At 52.8% G+C, this 21,306-nt stretch overlaps 1 protein-coding gene across 12 annotated transcripts in view; it reads right to left on the bottom strand.

Annotated features, from left to right (window-relative positions):
- Positions 1 to 21,306, bottom strand: part of MYO9B (myosin IXB) — an 82,172-nt gene that overhangs the window by 33,166 nt on the left and 27,700 nt on the right. For all 12 annotated transcript variants that reach the window (XM_045195666.2, XM_045195669.2, XM_045195667.2 and 9 more), the window contains exons 3-8: positions 9,887 to 9,981; positions 5,184 to 5,246; positions 4,596 to 4,695; positions 4,235 to 4,335; positions 2,633 to 2,762; positions 1,353 to 1,442 (exon numbers count right to left, since the gene is read on the bottom strand). In XM_045195666.2, the coding sequence (XP_045051601.2) occupies positions 1,353 to 1,442; positions 2,633 to 2,762; positions 4,235 to 4,335; positions 4,596 to 4,695; positions 5,184 to 5,246; positions 9,887 to 9,981 (579 nt within the window). The remainder of the gene's footprint in view (positions 1 to 1,352; positions 1,443 to 2,632; positions 2,763 to 4,234; positions 4,336 to 4,595; positions 4,696 to 5,183; positions 5,247 to 9,886; positions 9,982 to 21,306) is intronic.

Raw genomic sequence — 21,306 nt, 5'->3', positions numbered from 1 at the left:
CATAGAGGGGATGCCATACCTCAGCAAGGTGGGGCCCACACGCACCACCCCAAGGTCTGCAAACAGAAGTGCAGGCCGTGGCTTTAACAGCCACCTCCTCCAACATGCCCCTTCCCACTTTGCATGCCACCCTGTCAGCTCCAACACCAGGGCACACTAAAGCATGAACAGAAAAACCTTGACCCAGCAGCCTGGGGTTCAGCTCAGTCCTCAAGTGCTGACTCACTCCTCGGAGCTACTGGGGACTCATGAGGGTGGAACGCAGGCTCAGAGAGGGCACTGGGTCTGCACCATGGAAAAACTAGCCAGGAGGCCCTGCTGGGTTCAAAGCCAGGCCCCTTGCTGTTCTAGGAGCATCGTGGGGCCAACATCGTAACAGCAGTAATGGCTTTGACAATTTTTCTGAGGCCTTATGGAGGTTTGACTTACAAACAAAAAATTCCTTATTTTGGTGCGCTCATACCTAAATGGTGACAGACACAGATGCCTGCAATCAAGATCTAGAACACACCCCTCTGGTTTTACCTTTCCTGGGAAGCCATGGAGCCTTGAGAGACTGGTGCCTCTGGGGGGCAGCCCTGCCGCTGGGGTCTCAGAGATCTTGAACACTGCAGGGTGCTTTTGCCCTTGGGGGCTCAGACTGTGGTGCCCGTCTGAGATGCCCAAGCAGCTTCCACCACCAGCTAAAAATCGCCCCCACCCACTGTGGCCAGGTACTTCCCTGCTGCTGTTCAAGCTGCCAGCTGCAGTCACACTGCTCTTGAGGTGTAAAAACCCAAGAAAAACACACCATAAACATCCAGGCTAGGGCAAGCCCAGAGAGAGGCACCTTATCAATATTTAGGGACCCACATAATGATTGTAAAGGTCATGCTGTAGCTCTGGGCTTGACGAAGCTTTTCTGCAAAGGGCCAAAGGGCCAATATTCTCGGCTTTGCAGGCCACATGGGTCTCTGTTGCAACCCCTTAGGCTCTGTGCTGTAGTAGGAAAGCAGCCTGTAAACGAATGGGCGTGGCTGCTTGCCAATAAAACTTTCTTTACAAAAGCAGGTAGCCGGCTGGATTTGGCTGCAGGTCTCACTGCTTCTGCTGGTAAGAAACAGCGTGCCCAAAAAGTAGCCGGAAACACAGAGATGAACATGCGTGGCCCAAATTCTGACACTCAGGCTGTAGTCTGCTGTCTGGGCCAGTTTGTACTGAGCCTAAGCCCACATGAGAACCAGAGCACCCCAAGGGCTCTCCTCTGTCACTTTGACTGGGAAAACATCACCCACGCTGGCTGTTTCCAAAGGACTTCCCTTCACTTGGGCTTTGGGGTCCAAAGCCCTTTGAAAGCCCAGAGCGGCACTTACCTCGCTGAGACTGTAGGGAAGGATGAGCTTGTCATTGGCGGTCACCGTTTTTCTTTTGGTCAGAACCTCTACCAAAATCTCTCGCTTCACCTGTATCAAGGTCAAGGAGGGAGATAAAGAGGGGACAGGCCTGAAGACTTGCCCAGTGGGTTCTCATGTCATTGAGACAAGGCCTGAAGCTTGAGGAAGGCCGGAGAAGGACCCCCAGGGGCTGTGCCAGGAAGCAGGTCCAACCCACGGTGTGCACTGTGCTTAGTGTGGTTCAGAATGATCACACCCATGGCTGACAGCCCTGGGTGCATGGCGGCACAGCCTGGGTGTCACGGTGGGCCTCAGGCTCACATGCTGCCTGGTTATCTGCATTTACAGCTGTTCCAGCCCGTGTGCAGGGCCGTCCAGGGGTTTGGCCCTCCCTGACTGCCAAGCCCCCTACACAAGCCAGCAGCAGTCAAGAGCAGGAACAGCGGAAGCGGCTCTGAGCCCCCAGCAGGCATGCTTACTCATCCCCGTGAACACGGCAGAAGCCAGGGGTCCTCCTTCAGGCAGAGCCATAGACGGAGTATGTGCTCCGAAAACAGAGAGACTGACGGCGGGGCTTCTCAGCCTTGGTACCACTGACATACAAGGCTGTATCATTCTTCGCTGTGGGCATTACATGATGCTGGCAGCATCCATGGCCTCCACCCATTAGATGCCAGTAGCCCCCCCAAGTTTTGACAACCCAAAACATCTCCAGACACTGCCCCTGTGGTTGAAAACCAGTAGACAAGGGGATAGTGGGACTGATGAGAAAATGACCTCGCTGATCAAACTATGGTTTTAAATAGCCTTCCGTGAGCCCTGGCGGGTGTGGCTCAGTGGATTGAGCACTGGCCTGCTAACCAAAGGGTAGCTGGTTCAATTCCCAGTCAGGGCACATGTCTGGGTTGTGGACCAGGTCCCCAATAGGGGGTGCGTGAGAGGCAACCACACACTGATGTTTCTCTCCTTCTCTTTCTCCCTCCCATCTCCTCTCTAAAAATAAATAAAGTATTTTAAAGCTAAATAAATAAATAAATAGCCTCCCATGAGCTAAATAAGCATGAGGAGCTGAGGCGTTCCTGCCCAGCAGAGAGTCCCTTCAGAAATGAGGAAGGAAGTTGGCAGAGATGGTAGCAAGGAAGCGGGCACAGACCCTGGTTTACAGAAGCTCAGCCCATGTAGGAAGTTCTGGGTCCTCTGAGGCCATAGGCTTGAGCTGGCCCCACATACCCCACGGTGGCCGAGGACAGGGAGTATACCTTCAGAAGCTGCGACAGCGTGTCCAGCACCTCAGGGGGCCCGACCTCCAGGCCTTCGTCTCGGCCTGTGGCTCTCTTCTTGTATGTGACGTTGCCCAGGTACAGGATGGCTGAGAGGATAGAAAAAATCCTGGGAGAGAAAAGGAGCTTTGGTTAGGGCGCGTTCCACAACTGCAAGATGAGAAGCCTCCAGGCAACTGGGCAGGATTTGAAACAGCATCAAATGCTAGTCAGAACACACAAAGCCTAAAAACGTCTATTCCCTCTGCTGGGGACTCTCCCTGTGCAATGTGACTTGGTAGAGAGATATCTCTATGTCTTTTTCTTTTTTTTGTAATGGGGGCTAAAAATATTTTAATGGAAGCATAACATGCACATGCAAAAAACCACACAGTTCCCAAGTACAGACATGAATTGTCACAAAATGCACAGATCGCTGTTAAATTAGCGCTCAGACGAAGGCATGTAACATTCTCCACCCTGGAACCACCCAGCCTCACGGAGGAGCGGCTGCGCTGACATCTAGCATCAGCCATGTACTCGGTGTCCATGAAGTCATTGTATGTGCCTGCGTCTGGCCTGACACTGAAGACACTGCCACGCGGGGGTGCGGTGCACGTCGCGGCGCAGTCTTGGTTTGTTCACTCAGCACTGCCGACCAGCGTACCGCAGCTGCGGCAGTGCTGGCACCTGGGGCCAGGCTACTGTTTGCTGCCAGGGCGGCGGTGTCCTGGGCACTGTGTGATGATGAGCAGCATCCCACACACATGTGGTATGGCAACCAAAAATGTCTCCAGGGAAGGCCCCCCTGGGGACAGAATCGGTGTCTCCAGTGGCGACCGCTACTGTGTGTAGAGTAGTCCAAGAGGTGGCCAACTTGGGCCCATTTCTGTATGGCCCCTGAGCTAAGTTTATGGTTCGGTTTTTAAAGGGTTGTTAAAAAGCAAAATGAAATGCAGAGCAGAACATGTAACAGGGACCTGTGGGTCATGAAGCTGAAAACATTCCCTATCTAACCCTCTCTGGAAAGTCTGCTGAGCCCTGCATGGATAGACTGACATTGGGTTGTTCATTTACCCTCCTGTGGTGGGCGTTTGCGGGGAGGGTTCCAGGCTTTGGGGCTGTTATAGAGGAGGCTACTGTGCGTAAGCGTGCACGTGCATGTTTTGGGGTGAGCAAATGTAAGTGTTTCGTTGTGTACACACAGCGGTAGTAGCAAACAGCCACGTGGTTTTCCAGAGTGGTTGGCCGGATGAGCACCCCCAGCAGTGTGCTCTCGCTGGTATACTGGCAGGTGTGGAAAGCACCCTGTGTGGTTTACAAAATTTAAAAACTTTCTTAATGGTGTAAAATACACATCGCATAAAATCTACCTTCTTAACCATTGCTAAGCGTGCACTTCCACAGTGTTAGTACGCTACCACAGTTGGGCAAAGCCCCTGTGGTCTGCACTGGCATCTCCCAGTGACTCATGACGAGAGTCCCTTCCATGTGCTCATCGTCATCGGGCAACCCTCCTTAGTGGAGCTCCTGTTGGGATGTCAGCTGATCTCAGACAGTGCCCATGTGGGAGATGGCCGGATGGCTGGCCAGCCCACTTACTGTTTCTTGGTGGCGGGGAGGAAGCCCACCATCTCCATGGCCTGCTTGAGCCTTTCAAAGTCATGCTTCAGGTCTTCTCCATCTTCGATCTTCAAGTTATGCTAAAACACAAAGTCAGTGAAACTCCGGGTATTTCTGGGTCAGAGAGGGTGGCGTGTGGGAATGATTTTGGCTGGAGCCGATGGGGCAGGGCCCAGGACATGGGGAATGAATGGGCTCCTTTATGCTGCCTCCTCTGGGCCTCTTGGAGCCGGTTTGGGGGCTGGAAAGGGCCAAGGCAGACGGCCTCTGACCTCCTGGCAGAGCGTAAACAACCTGTGGGGAACAGAGGTGGCATTTGTGGCTAGGGCCTGGTGTTTACCTGGTTGAGGTAGAAATAATCTTCAGGCTGTTTGAGCTGAAATTCTTGCTGTTCTTCCTTGCTGACGCCAAGTAACAAATAATAAAACACGTGGTAGTTTCTGCAGATCAAAATTAGGGGAAAGAAGTCATTTTTGGAGGCCAAGCAACAGTTACTCTTCAACCCACTACTAATATTGCTTCGGAGACCACACCAGGGAGGGAAGAGCACAGCGACTATGTCCCAATTTAAGACAGTAAGTCGATTCTTAGTATGCCTTTAAAACATTCCCAAAACATGAGTTTCTCCAGTGAGATTTTTTGAGGAGGGGGTGGGGGGTGGGTGTGTATCTCACTCCCTGGTCAATCAGAGATCCCTCTAACCTAACCACTCGGGCAAAAGCCCTGAGGAGGCACAAAAATAAGCACAAAAAGGTGAGTTAGGACGTATGAGCATGAAGCCTGGGGCCACACACCAGGCCTGCTCCCTGGGCAGTTGTGCCACCCGCCTCCGGAAAGAGTCCCTTGATCTCCAGGTGCCAAAGGAGGGAGGGAGGAGGGAGGAGGGGGGAGGGCACAGACAGCTGCGCAGGGAGGAGATCCCTCCTACCTCTCATCCTTCTCCTGAGAGACCAGGCGAGACTTTTCAAGCAGGTATTTTTCAACAACAGCTCTGTCATTAAAGGAAGAGAAAGAGTAAAACATCACATTTTAGTATTGTTTTTCCTAAAGAACTAGAGTAATTTGTTACCATGGTAATGGGTCAGCTGCCCATTAACTTCCTTAAACATAGAACGAATACTGGTATATAGATATAATCACCCTAAATGTCATAAATACCACTTTAAATGTCGTAAATGCAATCAACCTAAATGTCGTAAATACGATTACCCTAAACGCTGCCTCACCCTAGGACTACCATCTATGAAAATAAGGAACCTGCACCGGCCACTTCTGCTCCCCAGACTAGCAGCACAGAAGCCCGCGGGGCCTCACGTGGTGGCTCCCTCCCAGGAGGCAGGCACTGGAGTGATGGTACCCACGCGATCCTTCATGTTATAGGAGGGTCTCCCCTGTGCCTACCATCTCCCCAGCAATTAAATGTTTCTCCAATTGAAAATATGATAACGAATTCATTTTTCTATTATTTTTGCAGCTTTATTGAACAACATGTGATGAGCTTTGACTGACTCGTAATCCATACCATTTTAAAAACCAGCTTTATTAGGGGTAACTGATGCACGACAAACTTAAAGTGTGCGGCCTGGTGAGCTGTGACACAGGCACAGCCCCACGGACTGCTCCTGCCAATCAAGATGCGGAATACGTCCCCCCCCCCCACCTCCCCACCGGCAAAGCTTCCTTGGCACCTGTATCATTCCTCTCCAACCCCAACCCGCAGGCAGGAGCTGCTCACCCCCACTTCAGACTGGTTTGGGTTCTCCAGAATTAAAAAAAAGAAGAACCCTTCAGTATGCCCCGTGATTCTGAGTGTGCGCCAGTGTTCCTGCACCAGGGCCGCGTTCCTTTTTACGGCTGCATAATATTCTATCTACGTGGAGACAGTGCATTTTTGTGTAGACATCCGTCACTTGGACGTCTGCTGGACACGGCTTCATGAGGCTACGTGGGGCCTGGGCCCCTCTGCAGCACCCTATCCACACTGAGAGCGGTGACAGCAAACGTGCCAGGCGCCGTTTCATAGCATGTAACACCCTGAGCCCTCTCATTCCTCTGGGCGGGCACGGTGGCTCCTGTTGATGGATGACGTACCACAATTGGAGAGGCCACACACTGCTGGGGAACACAAAGGAGGGAGGTGGCCCAGCAGGCGGCTGAGACTAGCATGGGCCCTGCTCCCTCCGTACCCCCTGGGGGCAGATGGGCCTGTCTCTCATGGGGTCCACTATCACCAAGTGTGGGAGCTGGCGGGTGTGCGGGGCAACTCCATCTGAGCCCATCGGATTTTACAAGAGAGGCAGCTGGTACCCGAAGGGTGGCAGGGCTGGGCTCCTGGGCCAGGACTTGCTGGACACAGCTTGCCTAGCTCTCCAGGAGGGCAGTTTCTGTCTGCAGCCTCATACGGGACACATGCACACACTAAGCACACGTGGGTTTCCAGGGCCTTGGTCTGCATTCTCCCTTCTTTCAAACCCATGTTTCTTCTATTCCTGCCCCGGCTGGGAACTGTTTAGTTAGCAGCAGTTTGTTTTCCTGGGGAGGGAGGCTGCCTCTGGTTCTGGAATCAGACTCCTGGCGCACTTTCCACCTGGCTGACTCCCTGGGCTGTGCCAGCATGGGGGGAGACGGCAACCCCTGCCAGCGTGGAGCTGTGATCTCGCTGACAGCAGCCTCTTCCCTCTTCTGATCATCTCGGAGGCTCAGGCTCCTGTGGGGGCGAGTAGGGGGCCAGAGATCCCCCAGCACTGAGCCCTTGAACCTACAGCAAGACGAGGTCTTGAAAATTGGGGAACTGGGGGAAGGCACAGACTGCCCCTGACCCTTGGCCTCAGTAGGAAATGGCATCAAGAAGTGTCACCTGCCCAAAAGCAGAACAGGGTCTGGGCCCAATCCTTGAGAGCTGGCTGCAGCCGCTCCCTGGACGGGAAGTGCATCTCCCCCCTCGGTGTTTGGGCAGGCCACGGTCGTGGGTGAAGAGGAGACTTCCTTTCCTGAATTCAGAGCCATAGATATGACTCTCAAAAGCTGGTCTATGAGACTGGCTACTCAGTGACACTGGTCCTGAGCTTGATGGGTGCCTGTAGTGGGGGGTGGGGGGGGGCAGGCTGGACCATCTGACTGATGGCCGATCTTCCCTTGCTGGTGTGCCCCCAAAGGTGTGTGTCCACTTGCAATCTGTGACTGGAATCTTACTGGGAAAACACCTTTGCAGATGTAATTAAGTGAAGGATCCCGAGATAAGATTAACCGGGACTATCTAAAAAGGCACTAAATCCAATGACAAGTGCCCTAAAAAATAAAAGAGGAGACTCAGAGGGACACAGAGGGGAAGGCTGTGTGAAGGTGGAAACAGAGATTGGAGTGATGCAGGCACAAGCCAAGGATGCCTGGGGCCACTAGAAGCTGGAAAAGGCAGGAAGGACCCTCCCCTGGAGCCTCCAGAGCAAGCTGGGCCCTGCCGACACCTTGACTTCAGACTTCTGGCCTCCAGAGCTGTGAGGGAAGAAATTCCTGTTGGTCTCTGGCCGGAGTTTGTTGGGCAAAAGGTCACCAGTTATGTTCTCGGTTGGGGCACAGGCCTGGGTTGCAGGCCTGGCCCCCAGTTGGGGTGCGTGTGAGGCAATGAATCAATGTCTCTCTCACGCATGGATGTTTCTCTCCCTTTCTTTCTCCCTATCTTCTCCTCTCTCTAAAAAATAAATAAATAAATAATCTTAAAAAAAATCCTGTTGGTCTAAGCCACCGGGTTTGTGGTGCTTTGTTACTCCAAACAGACTGGAGACAAGGAGAGCCAGGGAGAGGAAGAGGGGAGCAGTGCCTGCTGGGAGCAAAGGCTCTGGCATCAAGCCTGAGGCCTGTAGGGCCAGCCCAGTACCCAGGAAAAGTTAAGGCAGCCTCTCAGCATTTCTTTTCCCCACCAGGGAGCCCCTGGAATGTAGAATCGGTATGTTTCTGGGTTGTCTGCCCAGTCAGATACTCTGGGCATATCCCGCTGGACCTGTGGAAGAAAAACATTTTAAATAAGGAGTAAGGGTCTTTGTGGAGGAAAGGCGAGGTCTGCGGGACAAGTGGGAGGCTCCAGGTGTCTCTGATTAATTGAGCACATACCCTGTGGGTACGGGGGGATGCCCATGAAGACGCCAAAAGCAGGAGCGCAGCAGTGCTCCAGGTGGGACCTCTGGCCAACCTGGGAGGGGAGCTGTGGATGTGGGGAGAGTCACCAGCTTCTGAGCACCCGTGAGGATGGAGGAGCCAGAGAAGCCCAATTACTGAGAGCCTCTCACCTACGGCAGCGCCTGCCAGAGCTTGGGCAGCAGGAAATAGGAAAGATGAACAAGAGAGCTAGATAGTTTGGCATCACCCCTCAGTCCCTGACACATTCGAGGACCTTTCTCCTCCTCCAATGCTGGGGCCTTCTCTCGGCCTCCAGGGGCCAGTTGCTCAGGTCGCCCCCTCCCCCGACCTCTAACAGGCAGGGCTTCTCACCCTGCCGCCCTGAGCACCACCCCCTGAAAGGCTTTACAGACCCCACTGCCACCGCAGCCCTCAGACCGGACTGTGTGGTGGGGGTGGGGGTGGGCTTCAGGCAATGGACCGTGCTGAAATGCCTCTTTTTTTCTTTTACTTTGAAATAGTTTTATTGGCTCATAAGACCTTGGCATATAAAAACAACCCCAAAACATTACACAGTATTAAATCATAATTAACTTTTTTTTAACAATTGAAACTGCACAGAACACACATGTTTTTAAAGAAAAAAATCCCATAGAACTGAACTCAGGAATGATGCCATGGTTTAAAAACTGTAACACAATAGGTAATTCCCTATAACATTAATTCACTGCGCAAATCTGCCAGAGAGTTTCATAAGCATAATTACTGCCTAGAGTGCAAATAAACATAATTTCAATGTTACATTTAGTTGAAGGAACCGTATCTCCATCTAAGGGACTCACATTGCTGGCACAAAATGCTGGTCTGTTTTAACTTCCAGCAGGCAACTAGCTTCACAGTCCAGATTACAACCTACCCACTCATCCACCTACCCATCCGTCCATCCATCCATCCATTCAATTCCTGACCCATTCAACTACCCATCCATCCATTCTTCCATCCAACTACCCATCTGCCTACCTCCACCCATCCGCCCACCCTGTGCTTCCCAGTACTTCCTGGGACAACTCCCTCATTTTGCTACCCAGGATCACATGTCTTTCTGCCTAAAGAGACACATGTTTGGCAAGTGCCAGAGTCCACATCGACTCTGCCTGGGGCATCCCAGACCGACCGAATTAGAAACCTCTCTAATACCAGGGAACAGGTTGGTTTGTCCTTCCCATTCTTAGCGAACCCATCACACTAGCATCTCCAGATCACTGTACTTACTCCACTGGTGCCCAAACCGACCGCAGTGCCCTGGGGACTGCAGGGCCAGTTACCATGGTGCCACCCTGCCCCACCTACACTTCCCACCTTGACCCACTGCTCAGACCTTCACATCGAGGACTTAAAATCCCACTGGCTTGCTTGTGCGACTCACAAACGTAGCTCTTGGGCTGGCTCCCCGCTGCAGGGCTGCCCGGGACCCCAGACTAAGGCTGGAGTGCACAGTGCAGGTGGCTGCCCACTCACCCTCTCACGATGCCACTTTCCAGGTAGTTGACCTGGATGAATTTTCCAAATCGGCTGGAATTGTTGTTGTGGGCCGTTTTGGCGTTCCCAAAAGCCTGCAAGGAAAAGAAAAACAGGTTTTCAGATGGTGAGGATGAAATTTCTACAGGCCTCCGCCGGGAGCCTCAGTGTTCCCTCTGGGCGTCGCAGGCAAGTGCATGCCGGAAGTCACTCAGTGGCCCTGGCGACAACACACAGGCGTGCAGTCCAGGTGCCCTCCGATGTACTCGCTCTTTATCTCTGTTTGGGTTGTGGGAGGGGCTCAAGTTTCAAGTGTCGGACATTAAAAATGCCAATCATCGGAATTCTTTCCTACTCATAACTGTCCGTACGGCATGCTTGGCCCCTGGGCCGAATCCAGTCTGCTGCATGTTTCTGTGCCGTCTGCAAGCCAAGAGTGGTTTTCACATTTGTAAATGGCTAAAAAAAACACAAAAAAACAAAGAAGAGTAATATTTCCTGACATGTGAAAATTCTATTCACGTCTCAGTGTCCATAAATGAGCGTTTCCTGGCACCCAGTCAGGCTTGTTCATTAACGGATTGTCCATGGCTGCTTTTGAGCTGCGAAGGCAGAGTGCCTGAGATAGAGACCATCTGGTCTGCAAAGCCGAAAATATTTATTATCTGGCTCCTTCCAGAAGGAATCTGCCAGGCCCTGGGAGGAAATGAGCTCTGGGTTCCACGAAGGCACTAGGCTGGACACGAGGGAGCAGATGTTGGGACAGGTCCCACCCTGGAGGGATCTTGCAATTTTGTGGGATGGCAGTTCACAGAAAATTATTTTTTTTAATTGGGGTAAAACTGATATAACATAAAACTAACCGTTTTAAAGTGAAAGATTCAGTGGCATTTAATGCATACAGGATGTTATATGACCATCACCTGTACCTAGTTCCAGAACATTTCCATCACTCCAAAAGGAGACCCTGTCCCCACTAGCAGTCACTCCCCATTCCGCTTGCCCAGTCCCTGGCAACCACCAGTCTGCTTTCTATCCCTGTGGACACTTCACATAAGTGGGGGCATCCACTATGTGGCCTTTGTGCCAGGCTGCTGTCACCCCGCAGTGTTTCCGGGCCACCCGCTGCGGCACGAATCAGCCTGCATTCCCAGTACAAAGAGGGAAGTCCACAGTGCACAGAGCCTGCCCCCTGCTGGGTCCCCCCCGGGGTCGCCACAGGATTACGATAACACCCTCTGCCCCCTGTCCAGGTCCCCAGATTGCTCAGGTTCTCACATGGTACCCAGTGCCCGAGGGGTGAACAGGCAGGGAGAAGGTATGATGGAGTCCTGGGGGAACGCAGGGTAGGAAGGTCTCTGGGAGTGGGGTTCCCTGTTTTAGGGAGAAGGAGCCTGGGAGAGGTGGGGGGAGTGGGGCTGGGGAAGGGGTGACGTGGAGGGTGATGTTGCAGAGTCAAAGGGGGAAGGGGAAGCTGGTGGCAGTGAGAAGGGTGTCAGGCTGACCATATTCCCGTTTGAGGAGGCTGAGCTGTGGGAAGAGGCTGCCTGTGGACAAGGGCAGCAGGGAGGAGGTGGCAAGGCCACTGCCAAGGCCTGCTGGTGGGGCAGGGGGATCAAGGGCAGGGTGGGGATTGGCAACGGGCTTGCAGGGAAGTCAGGAACGGGGAGACTTGCTGACACGGAGAAGACACTGGGTTTCCTTGAGGGCCTCATTCTGCAGGGGATGCTTGCAGGCAGACCCTTGGTCAGAGCTCCTGGTGGGGCAGCCTGAAGGCAGAAGCCCCATAAAAAGCATCTGTGGGAAGGCCCAGGACATTTCCTTAAAGGATGGCTCCGTTCAGCTGAGAGTGGGGCAGGGGCCCCACGCAGGCCCGTGTGCAGGTCACACTCCCAGCTGACGGGGTCACGGGATGAGTGACTTCCTGCCAAACTGTTCCAGGGGCTCCAGACCCACGGCACAGACCTCCCTATAAAACCTGAGCCAACCGCCAAGTCGTCAAGGGGGAGAGTGATAATGAAAGGGAGGCCCCCAGAGAGTCAACCTAGCCCCATACAACGAAGGAGGGTCACTCAGGGCGGGGGCGTCAGCTAAGTGCTTTAGGGGTCCCCACGTGGCCTTGTGGAAGTGCAACCCAGCCCAAGAACATGCTTTCTTGAGTCAGGCAGCAGCTGCAGAGCCCAACACTCCTCTGCTTCACAAGTGCTTCCTCAGGACTCATCACCTGCTAGGTTTCAAAAAAGTCTTTGGTGGTGGGATTGATTAAACACTGGGGCTTGTCACCAGGCCCTGACACATGTAACTGAGCTGCTGATCCAGCAGCTGTGCCCCAGCCGCTGGGGGACTGGGCCTGGGCCTGCCCTTCTCTCCCGGAGTCTCTGTAACCCGGTACAGGGCTCCCCGCCTCGATACTGCTGACACTCAGGTCCAGACCATCCTCTGGGGTGGGGCCACCCTGGGCACTGCAGGATGTTGAGCAGCACCCCTGACCTCTATCTGCCAGGTATCAGTGCATGTGGGACGACCAAAAACGCCCCCAGAGACGGCTGAGTCACCCAGGCTGAGCAGCATCGGTACATACAGATGCAGGCAAAAGGGGTTTGTGGGGCCAGGCAGTCCCAGCCTCAGCAGACTCTTCCTCCTGTTATGTGAGCCCCCACATAAGCTGTAGGTGCTCAGGGCTCCTCTGGGGAACTGTCTTTCTAGGTTAATCTCTAGTTTCCCCTAAGTTCAGTTTTAGAACTCTGTTGTTTGGGGCAAAGCCTGTGGGTCCCTGAGGCACCACTCCTGGAAATGCAGAAGGCAGATCCATCTCCTTCCATTCCACGCTTACCAGGGCCTGCGGGGTGGTGTTGGAGCTGAGAACAGGCCTGCTCTGTGCTACAATGAACTCCTGTGGGTGAGCCTGCAAAGTCCTGCCTGTCCTAACTACAAGCAGATGGTGAAGCGATGCCCAGCCCCGCGTGAGCTCCTTCCTGGAGCAACGGGCCTCCCTCTGTGCTGGGGTCCCCGCAGCACCCGGGTCCAGGGCCTGCCAGAGGCAATCCAGAAGTGCACATTTGCATCCCAAAGAGCCACAGTGGTCCTTTTTGAACTTCAGACAAGTGATCATGGTGATTTCTAAGAAAACAGCCAGGCCTGGTCTGGTGTCCTGGGGACAAGAGAGAAGATCTTGGGGATGTGGGGCCCACTTGCTCTCTGGTTCTGCGATTACCAGTGTGGGGCCCGGTGACCTCACGCGTCTGGTATGCGGTCTCAGCACACTGAGACTTTTCAAAGCTGATCTAAAAATATCCGGTTGGTGCTATTATACATCTGAGGAGGAAACGCTGGCCTGGCGCTAACTTCGAGGGGAGTTATTGTGTAGCTGCTGCCGAGGCGGGCCAGCGACACTAGCATGGCCTCCGCGCACAAGGGCGGCTGGTGTGCCGGGTGGATCATGTGAGGCCGGGGGTGGACAGCAGGGAGGAAGTGGGAACCAAGGGCCAGCAATGATACGACGTGATCTGGCCTTGGTTCTGGGGAGGCCACATGTTTATGCCATCCGCCCACCAGGCCAGAGAACCCACAGCCCTGGCAAAATGCTTTGCGGGAAAAGTCTCTATTTTCTTGGAAATTCATTTTCCCATTTTATAATATAAAATACACATTTCTAATATAAGTGTACACTCTGGAGAAAAATATAAAGAACCACACTAAAAGTTTGCTCAACAGAAGAAAAAAACTCGTAATGAGATGACCCTGTAAACCAACCCTGCCCCCGGTCACGGTTTCTACGTAAAACTAACAAAGACTCTGCACCCACCTTCCCCTGCCAGGGGTGGCCGGGCCTGGGCCCAGGGGGTGCTGTGTGCCCACTAGGTGGCTCCCATCCTGCCAGGAACGCTGAGACAGGGGTGAGGGATGCCTGGCTGTTTGCCCTTGTCTTAGAGGTTCTTCTTTTGAGTCAAAAGTTTTTAATTGGAGATATCCTACTTGGCCAGAAATTTCTAGAAGGTGCATATTCTATGTGAACAGGATGGTTCTACCCTCCCTGGCGTGCACAGCAGATATTTTAGGGAGAAGGGTGATGATAACATCCTATGAAGGCGGTGGCACGTACCAGCCCCACGCCAGGCCCGCCTTGGGCTTCCTGCTCTCCCTTCTGCTCGTACTCCTCGGACAGACAGACAGATGAGCTGTCCCCACCTGAGCTGAGCAAACATAGGCGTGGAGGTCAGCTGACCTCCACTACGTCTGAGAGCAGGTGGTGGGTGTGGCCCCAAGCTTGAAGCCAGCACCTCCATTTCCAGCCCACGCCCTGCCTGACAGGCTCTCAGGACCCTGAAGCCCAGGTTCCTTCTTCGGACCCATGCTCTGGGCCTGGAGTCAGGCACACTGGCCTAGACTTTCTGGGTGCCTGCCCACCCTGGCCTGTGCCCTCTGAGTTCTCACACCTGGCCTCCTGTACGTCCAACGCAAAAACTGAACAAGCCTTAAGACTAAGAGCATTGGGCAAACAACGTTTTGCTTTCAGGTGTCAGAACCCACAGACCTGTGGAATGAGCTCGAAGGCCACTGCACTCGCCCATCTCCCGTATTCACAGGTGAGCCCCGGGTCAGGATCCCCTGGAGAGAAGTTCCCCAGCCTCGCCATGCAGGGGGACCACCCCTCCAGCCAGGCGGAGGTGGCCAGGCCTGGAATAACACCACTGCTTCCAGATTTACCTATGTCCACCCTTTCTCAGAGGCAAGTTCTAGGTCGTTCTTCTGGCTTTGAATAGGTTGTGAGGTTGGCCTTCTCTGTTTTCCTGATCTTCTAGCCACAGTGACGTCACTTCTTGAGTGTTCATGGTTCCCGTGCAGTTTCATTCATTCATTCATTCATTCATTCGTTATCTGGTCACTCAAATGACAGTTTACTGACCAGCTGCTGCGTGCCTGGCACCATTCTAGCCTCAGAGACTCCACCTTCCCCAAGGGGCTCTGGCGGGTATGCCCCGCAAGTCCGTTTTGGCCAAGATTGAACATCACTGCCTCTGGGAGCGCCCTTAAGCTGCCCGGGCAGGGTGGGTGGTCTGCCACCTCCTGTGGCCTTGATGTTACCCCTACCCCTGCAATGCCACTTCTGGGTGAAGCCTCTGTTTCCCCCTCAGACAACCAGTCACAAAGGCCTTCAGGATCTCTCCTCGTCTGGTCAGGGCCAGGTGCTGAGTTGGAGCCTGGTGCTGCCAGGAGAAGCTGAGATTGGTGAGAACACTGGCAGACATTAGGCCATGATGGTGGGTGAAGATGGGGCTGACACAGAGAGGGACTGTCCCCTGCTTCCGGGCCTCCCATTCCGGGCAGGTGGGGAAGAGAACAAGACCCCCAACAGGAACCGGAGCTGATGCTGGCGCACTGGCCCCACTGCTCGGAACCCAGGTCATTCTTCTCCCAAGTATTCTCCATGTTCCTGGGTGCCTTTCCACGTAAAAGAGCGCTTGGCCCAAGCCCACTGATAGGTGGTGCCCATCTGGGGAAATGGACAATAGTCAGACCCTGCAGGCGGAGGCCGGAGAGGCATCCCACAGCTGAGCCAGCCCTGGGACAAGGGGTCTATAGGCAGTGCTGCCACTCAGGTGGCCCGTGGTCCAAGGTGCCCAGAGGATCTGCTCCGCCTTTGCTGAGCAAGCAGCCCTGGGACATCGAGTCAGGGCTGGGGCTTTCCTGCGTGGAAATGCCCGCAAATAACCCCTGGCCTTCGAGGGAGGGCGGGAGGTACATGGCCACTGCCAGCTGTGTTAATTGGGGCTAATTGGTTTCAGATTCCTTTCCTGTAACATTAGGGAGAAAACCCCTGTCTCCCAGGGCTGAGGATGAAAGGACTGTGGGAATCGGGGGCTGGCAACCTTGTTCTGTGAAGGGCCAAGTAACGAACATTCGGGCTGTTGCAACAGCTCAGCTCTGCTGTTGGAGGGCGAAGCAGCCACAGGTGATCTGGACAGGAATGGCGGTGGCTGAGTGGGGGACGCCCTCCTGACGCAGGGGGCGAGGCAGTCTTGGACAGTGACTTCTACAGGGGTTGACATGATGGCCAGCTATTGTTTCTGTATGGCCTGTGAGCTAAGAATGGCTTCGATGTTTTTAAATGCTCGGAGGGAGAAAAAAGAATACTCCTCAACATGTGTGAATGATATGAAATTTAGCTCTCAGTGTCCACAAGTGAGGCCGTGTTGGCACACAGCCACGCCTGCTTACATGTGGTCTGCGTCCGCATCTGACTCAACAGCAGAGCTGAGTTGTTGTGGTATCAGAGACTGGTCTGGCCGAGCTGAAGATACTGACCCTCAATCGGGCTGTGTGCAGAAAAATGACGCCTGCGTCTCCCCTGGGGCCAGGGCATGCCGAGGCTGGGAGAAGACGCTGACACTCAGGCACACGATAGGCGAGCATGAGAGAGCGTGAGTGTTGCAAAGGCTGACTGGTCCCCCCCGGGGCGCAGCTGGAACACGGAGAAGAAGCCAGAGACAGAGAAGCTGTTCGCTGGGAGCTGGAGGGAGCAGAAGGTGGGGAGGTGAGAAACACAGCTAATTCGCTTTCCACAGAGCTGGCATGCAGGGAGCACCGGGTTTAGGAGGGGGCGGCCTGTACCAGGAAGGGAAGCTGCTGGGTGAGGATGAAGAAGCAGGGCAGGAAGTAGAGGAGTTCCCCGGAACCTCATGGCTCCCCGACTCACAGAGGGAGAAATGGAGGCTCTCCGGGGCCTAGGTCTGTTCTCTTCTGCTCGCCCATGGGGTTTAGGGCACCCTGAAGGCTCTTGACAGCCAGCAGCCGGATGGATGGACAGACAGATGGGCTTCAGGCAAGTGCAGACAGCCGAGGGATGATGGGGCACGATGCTCGGCCACCTAGTGCCCCCCATACATAACAGGCTCTGTCACTCTTATTGAGAGTGATACTGACGATCAGACATCGACAAGACAGACACAGCAAGGGCTCCTGGGTCAGGGATGATGCCTTTTGAAACAGATTCCCACCAAGGGCCAAAGCTTCAAGACAAACCATGGCAGAGGTGGAGGTCAGGGGGAGGTAGGGCAAAGAAAAGGAGGAGGGGCAGAGGGAGAAGAAAGAAACCAAGTATAAAACAAGTTATTCTATCTCATATTTCCCTAAATTTTGGTTTAGATTATGATGAAACCACATGTTACATCACAGAATAGAAAAACAGACTGAGCATTGAGGGGGTCCTGCTTGCTTCTTACTGCATCAAATATATTTGAGGAATGCATCGAGATCCCTGAGGGCTCATCCATAGAGCACCCAACTCATTCTCTTTGCGGTTTGATTGGTTCTTTTTCTCAGGTTTTGAGTTGCGAAATACACTTACTTCCATTCATTCATATCCGTGGATGTTATAGTTACGAAGTGTCCTCTCACTACTGTATTAAATATATCCCGTGGATTGTAATCATGATTCTAATAATACTGTTTCTGTCACTGACTTCTAGAAAATCTGTAATTTTGGCCTGTGTATCCCCTTTGAGAATTGTTTAACAGAAGTTTACATTTATGCAAAGTTTCCATGTGCAAGGGCCTTTAAAATTAATTTCTAGTTTTATCATATTATTAAGAATATTTCTTATAATATTTCTCCTTTTGGGAGTTCTAGATGCTTTCTCTGTGACCTTGTAAGGAATGAATTTTGTGAATGCTCCGTGAACACTTAAGGCTTATTCTCCTATCCAAGTGGAGGCTTTGCGATGCGGCCGCACGATCTGCCTCGAGCACGTGGTTTGGCCACCTTACCCCCTGGCCTTTCGCTGTGCACTCCGCTGCCCTTGTGCCACACAGGGCGGGGCGAAAGCAGGTGAGCAGTTGCAGGTACAGAAAACACAGTTTATTCTGGTATTATCGTTGTGTTATTTTCCATATGAACAACTGTAAACCGACTCTGGCCGCACCCTGTATGTTTGTACCTGTCTCTCCTGGAATCGTTTATAACTTCCACTTTGCACAGGCAGGGCCATGTTGTCTGATGCATACGTACACTGACAACTATTATACCTTGCGTCTTCACTGAGGCTTTGGCGTTATGACGAGTCTTCTCAGAGGCCCAATTTCTACCTTCTCCATGTTCAAATTATAGCTCTGCTCCTCCTGTTCCTACCCGCTTGTTCCACCAGTGTCTATCCGTTTATTTGTAGCTTCTGGAACCATTTTGGTTTAGGTGTGTCTTGTTCATGTGGCACAGAGTTGAACTTTGTTTTGTGAGCCAAGCCGAATATCCTCTGACCCGTGGACTGCGCCCATTTACACTCAGCAGCCCGTGGAATCACTCCCTCCACCGTTAGCTCTCTGCCGTCCCTGCTACCTGTGCGTGCGGCTGAGTGACTGGAGGCTGGAGCAATTTTCTAGGCCATTTTCGATGACTTCTTAAAGTCCTGCACCCCTTGCAAGGCTTTCAATCTCACTTTGCATTCAGGAGAGAGGACCCACTGGCTCTGGTGGATGGGTGGGAATGAGCCATGTTCGGGCTAAGCCAAAAGAGGACTGTGAGTGCTCATTCAGTCAGTGGGTGACTCATTATGGAATCTTTTCTGTGAGGATGACGTTTGTTTCCCTACATAATTCCCATACTGCAGGGCTCCACTGCTGACAACGAGAAGAGCATGGCCTTGTGGTACCTTCTGTACAGCAAAACCAAGCATTTGCATTCATGAGGAAGGGAAGCTGCCTGGGGTGGGCTGCAGGGAGAGTTGTGGTCTCCAGGGCATTCCCCCACACTCCCTGCAGCTCTCTCTCCATACCCTCAGGGAGGGGGTTATCCTCTATTCCAGGGGCTGGCAAATCTGCCATCTCGGGGCTCCTCGCCCTTCCCCCCTGTGAGTCACCACCGCTGTTCGCATTTGGTGGTTGGGGTGAGGGAGAGAAAAGGTTGAGAATCCATGCAGGGTCCGTGGGGGCTTGTTAAAGACACAGTCTTGGGTCCCCTCCCAGACTTGCAAAATTTCTAGAAATGTCAAGAAACCTAAATTCTTAAATCAGAGATGGAGGTGGTTCTTCTGATTCCTGGAAGGGTGACAACTACTGCTCTAAGGTTTATTATGCGTGTGAAGTGTCTTTGGGGAGAAATAAAGCACCAAGATGTCTACTTATTCCACTCTTTCCCGAACATCTGAAGCAGGGATCGGGGTAGTCCGGGGCCGGACAGAGCTAAGAGCTTTGTTCTCGATACACTTAGTTTAATCAGACTGCTTTCCTAATGCTTAGCCCTGAGACGGGAACTTTCATACTCCAGGGCCTCCCCAAGATCGGCCGCTCCCCATCTGCACCCCGACACCAGGCGGGTCCAATCCCCGTCTGCCATGCACGGGATGGCATTGTTCTGCCACGTACACTAAGGTGAAGGGTTGGCGGGGGGAGAAACCAGGTCCCTGGGATGATGCAGAAACAGGCACAGGAGAAGAAACTGTTGCTGAGGAGGGCTCGCCTCTTGGCTTTGTGTCCTCACAGCCCTGAGAAGCAAGGGCTCGTCTGCCCGTTAAACAGGTAGGGAAACCGAGCTCAGAGACCTAAGTCACCTTCCCTGCAAGGGACGGCACTGCATCCTAATGAGGATCCAGCCAGGACACTGGTACTCGGGACCCCACCCCTGCTGCGGGACGCGATGCCCCGTACACATCCGTGGAGCCACGTGGCCAGAGCCCAGGCAGTGGTGGGAAACATTTCAGAGGAAGAAACAACTGGACCTGGTGACAGCGAGGAAAGACCAAAGACCACTGGAGGTGGCGCTGCTGCCTAAACTGGGGAAGCAGGAGAAGGGGAAGGTGCATCGGGTCAAAGTTCAGTTTGCCGTGACCTCGCCTGCCTGAGATCTGCTTTGCACACCACAGTGAGGTGGTGGGAGCTTATCTAAGCTGGGGGTCCCAAACCTTCGGACCAAATCTGGCCTGATGCCTTTGAAAAAAAAAATAAACTTCTTAGATGTCCAGGAAAGTTGTAAGAATATTACAGCGAGTTTCTGAACACCCGACATCCGGTTTCTCATGTGATCAATGTGACGGCGATGCGTTTGTCACGACCGATACACCAGTATCAACTGATACATTACTATGGCCTGAGTCTACGTTTTATTTATTTGGATGTTCTCAGTTTTGCCCTAATGTCCTCGCTTTGACAGTTTTGAGGACGGGCAGATGATGTCTGTCAATTTGGGTCTATCTGTTGTTTCTTCGCACTGCCTGTTTTGCAAATCAAGTTTCATTGGCACACAGCCTCACCCATTCACTACGTACAGTCTGTGGCTGCTTTTCGCTCTACAAAGCGGAGCTGAGTGAATGGAGAGCTGACTTGTTGTAAGACAGACCGCATGGCCCTAAAATCTGGAAATACTAATTCTGTAGCCCTTTACTGAAAGAGTTTGCAGATCCCTGGGCTAAGCTGCTTTATAAGGGATTCAACTTAAACTGCTTAATCCAGGATATACACCTCAAAAGTGACCTCTGCAAACCACTCTAGCTTTTTAATCACTCCACACCTCAGGAGTTTCATCAGTGAGCACAATAAATGTCTGAAGTAAGCTTCCATGGGTGAAAACGGTGATGTGCCCTGGCTGGTGTGGCTCAGTGGATTGAGGGTCAGCCTGCGAACCGACAGGTTCCTGGTTCAATTCCTAGTCAGAGCACATACCTGGCTGGCGGGCTAAGCCCTCAGTTGAGGGCGTGTGAGAGGGAACCAATTGATGTTTCTCTCACACATCCATGTTTCTCTCCCTCCCTTCCCCTCTTTCTAAAAATAAATAAATAAGATCTTAAAAAAGAAGGAAGGAAGGAAGGAAGGAAGGAAGGAAGGAAGGAAGAAAATGGTGATCTTCAAGACACGTGGCTGGATACAACATTTTGGACACACAACCCTTGCTGGAGAAACTATCTATGGTCTGTTCCTTAGGGACAGGGGTTAGGTCTGACCCCGAGCTAGTCCCATGTCCCACTGCTGTATCAGGAGCTCCAGTTGGGCCCTGAGAGATGGCCCTCAGGGTCACCGAAGAGGCAAGAGCCGACAGGACCAGGTCTAGGGAAGCTCGGCGCCTGTCCGCTAATACAGTGCCTCTGACAGAATCGGACTGAAACTCGCATGCTTTCTAACCCTCTCTTCTCTGGCTACTGTTAGCAGCAAGATGCAAGCTCTTTGGGAAGGAGTCTGAAGGCGGGATGTGGCAAGTCCCATCGCAGCGCATTCCAGATGCGGAGTGTTCCAGCCCCGCAAAGCCTGCTCTGCATTTGTTTTAATTGTTCTAACGCTCACATAACATGAAGTTCACTACTTTAGCCATTTTAATGTACAAGTTGGTGACATTTAGTACATTTACTATGTTGTGCAACTGTCACCTCTGTCTAGATTCAGAACATTTCACCACCACAAAAGGAAATCCTGTACACGTGACCAATCGCTCCCTGTTC

This window comes from Desmodus rotundus, chromosome 9, assembly GCF_022682495.2.
Source record: "Desmodus rotundus isolate HL8 chromosome 9, HLdesRot8A.1, whole genome shotgun sequence".
In the NCBI taxonomy this organism is placed as follows: Eukaryota; Metazoa; Chordata; class Mammalia; order Chiroptera; family Phyllostomidae; genus Desmodus; species Desmodus rotundus.
This window is presented reverse-complemented; position numbering and strand designations above follow the sequence as displayed.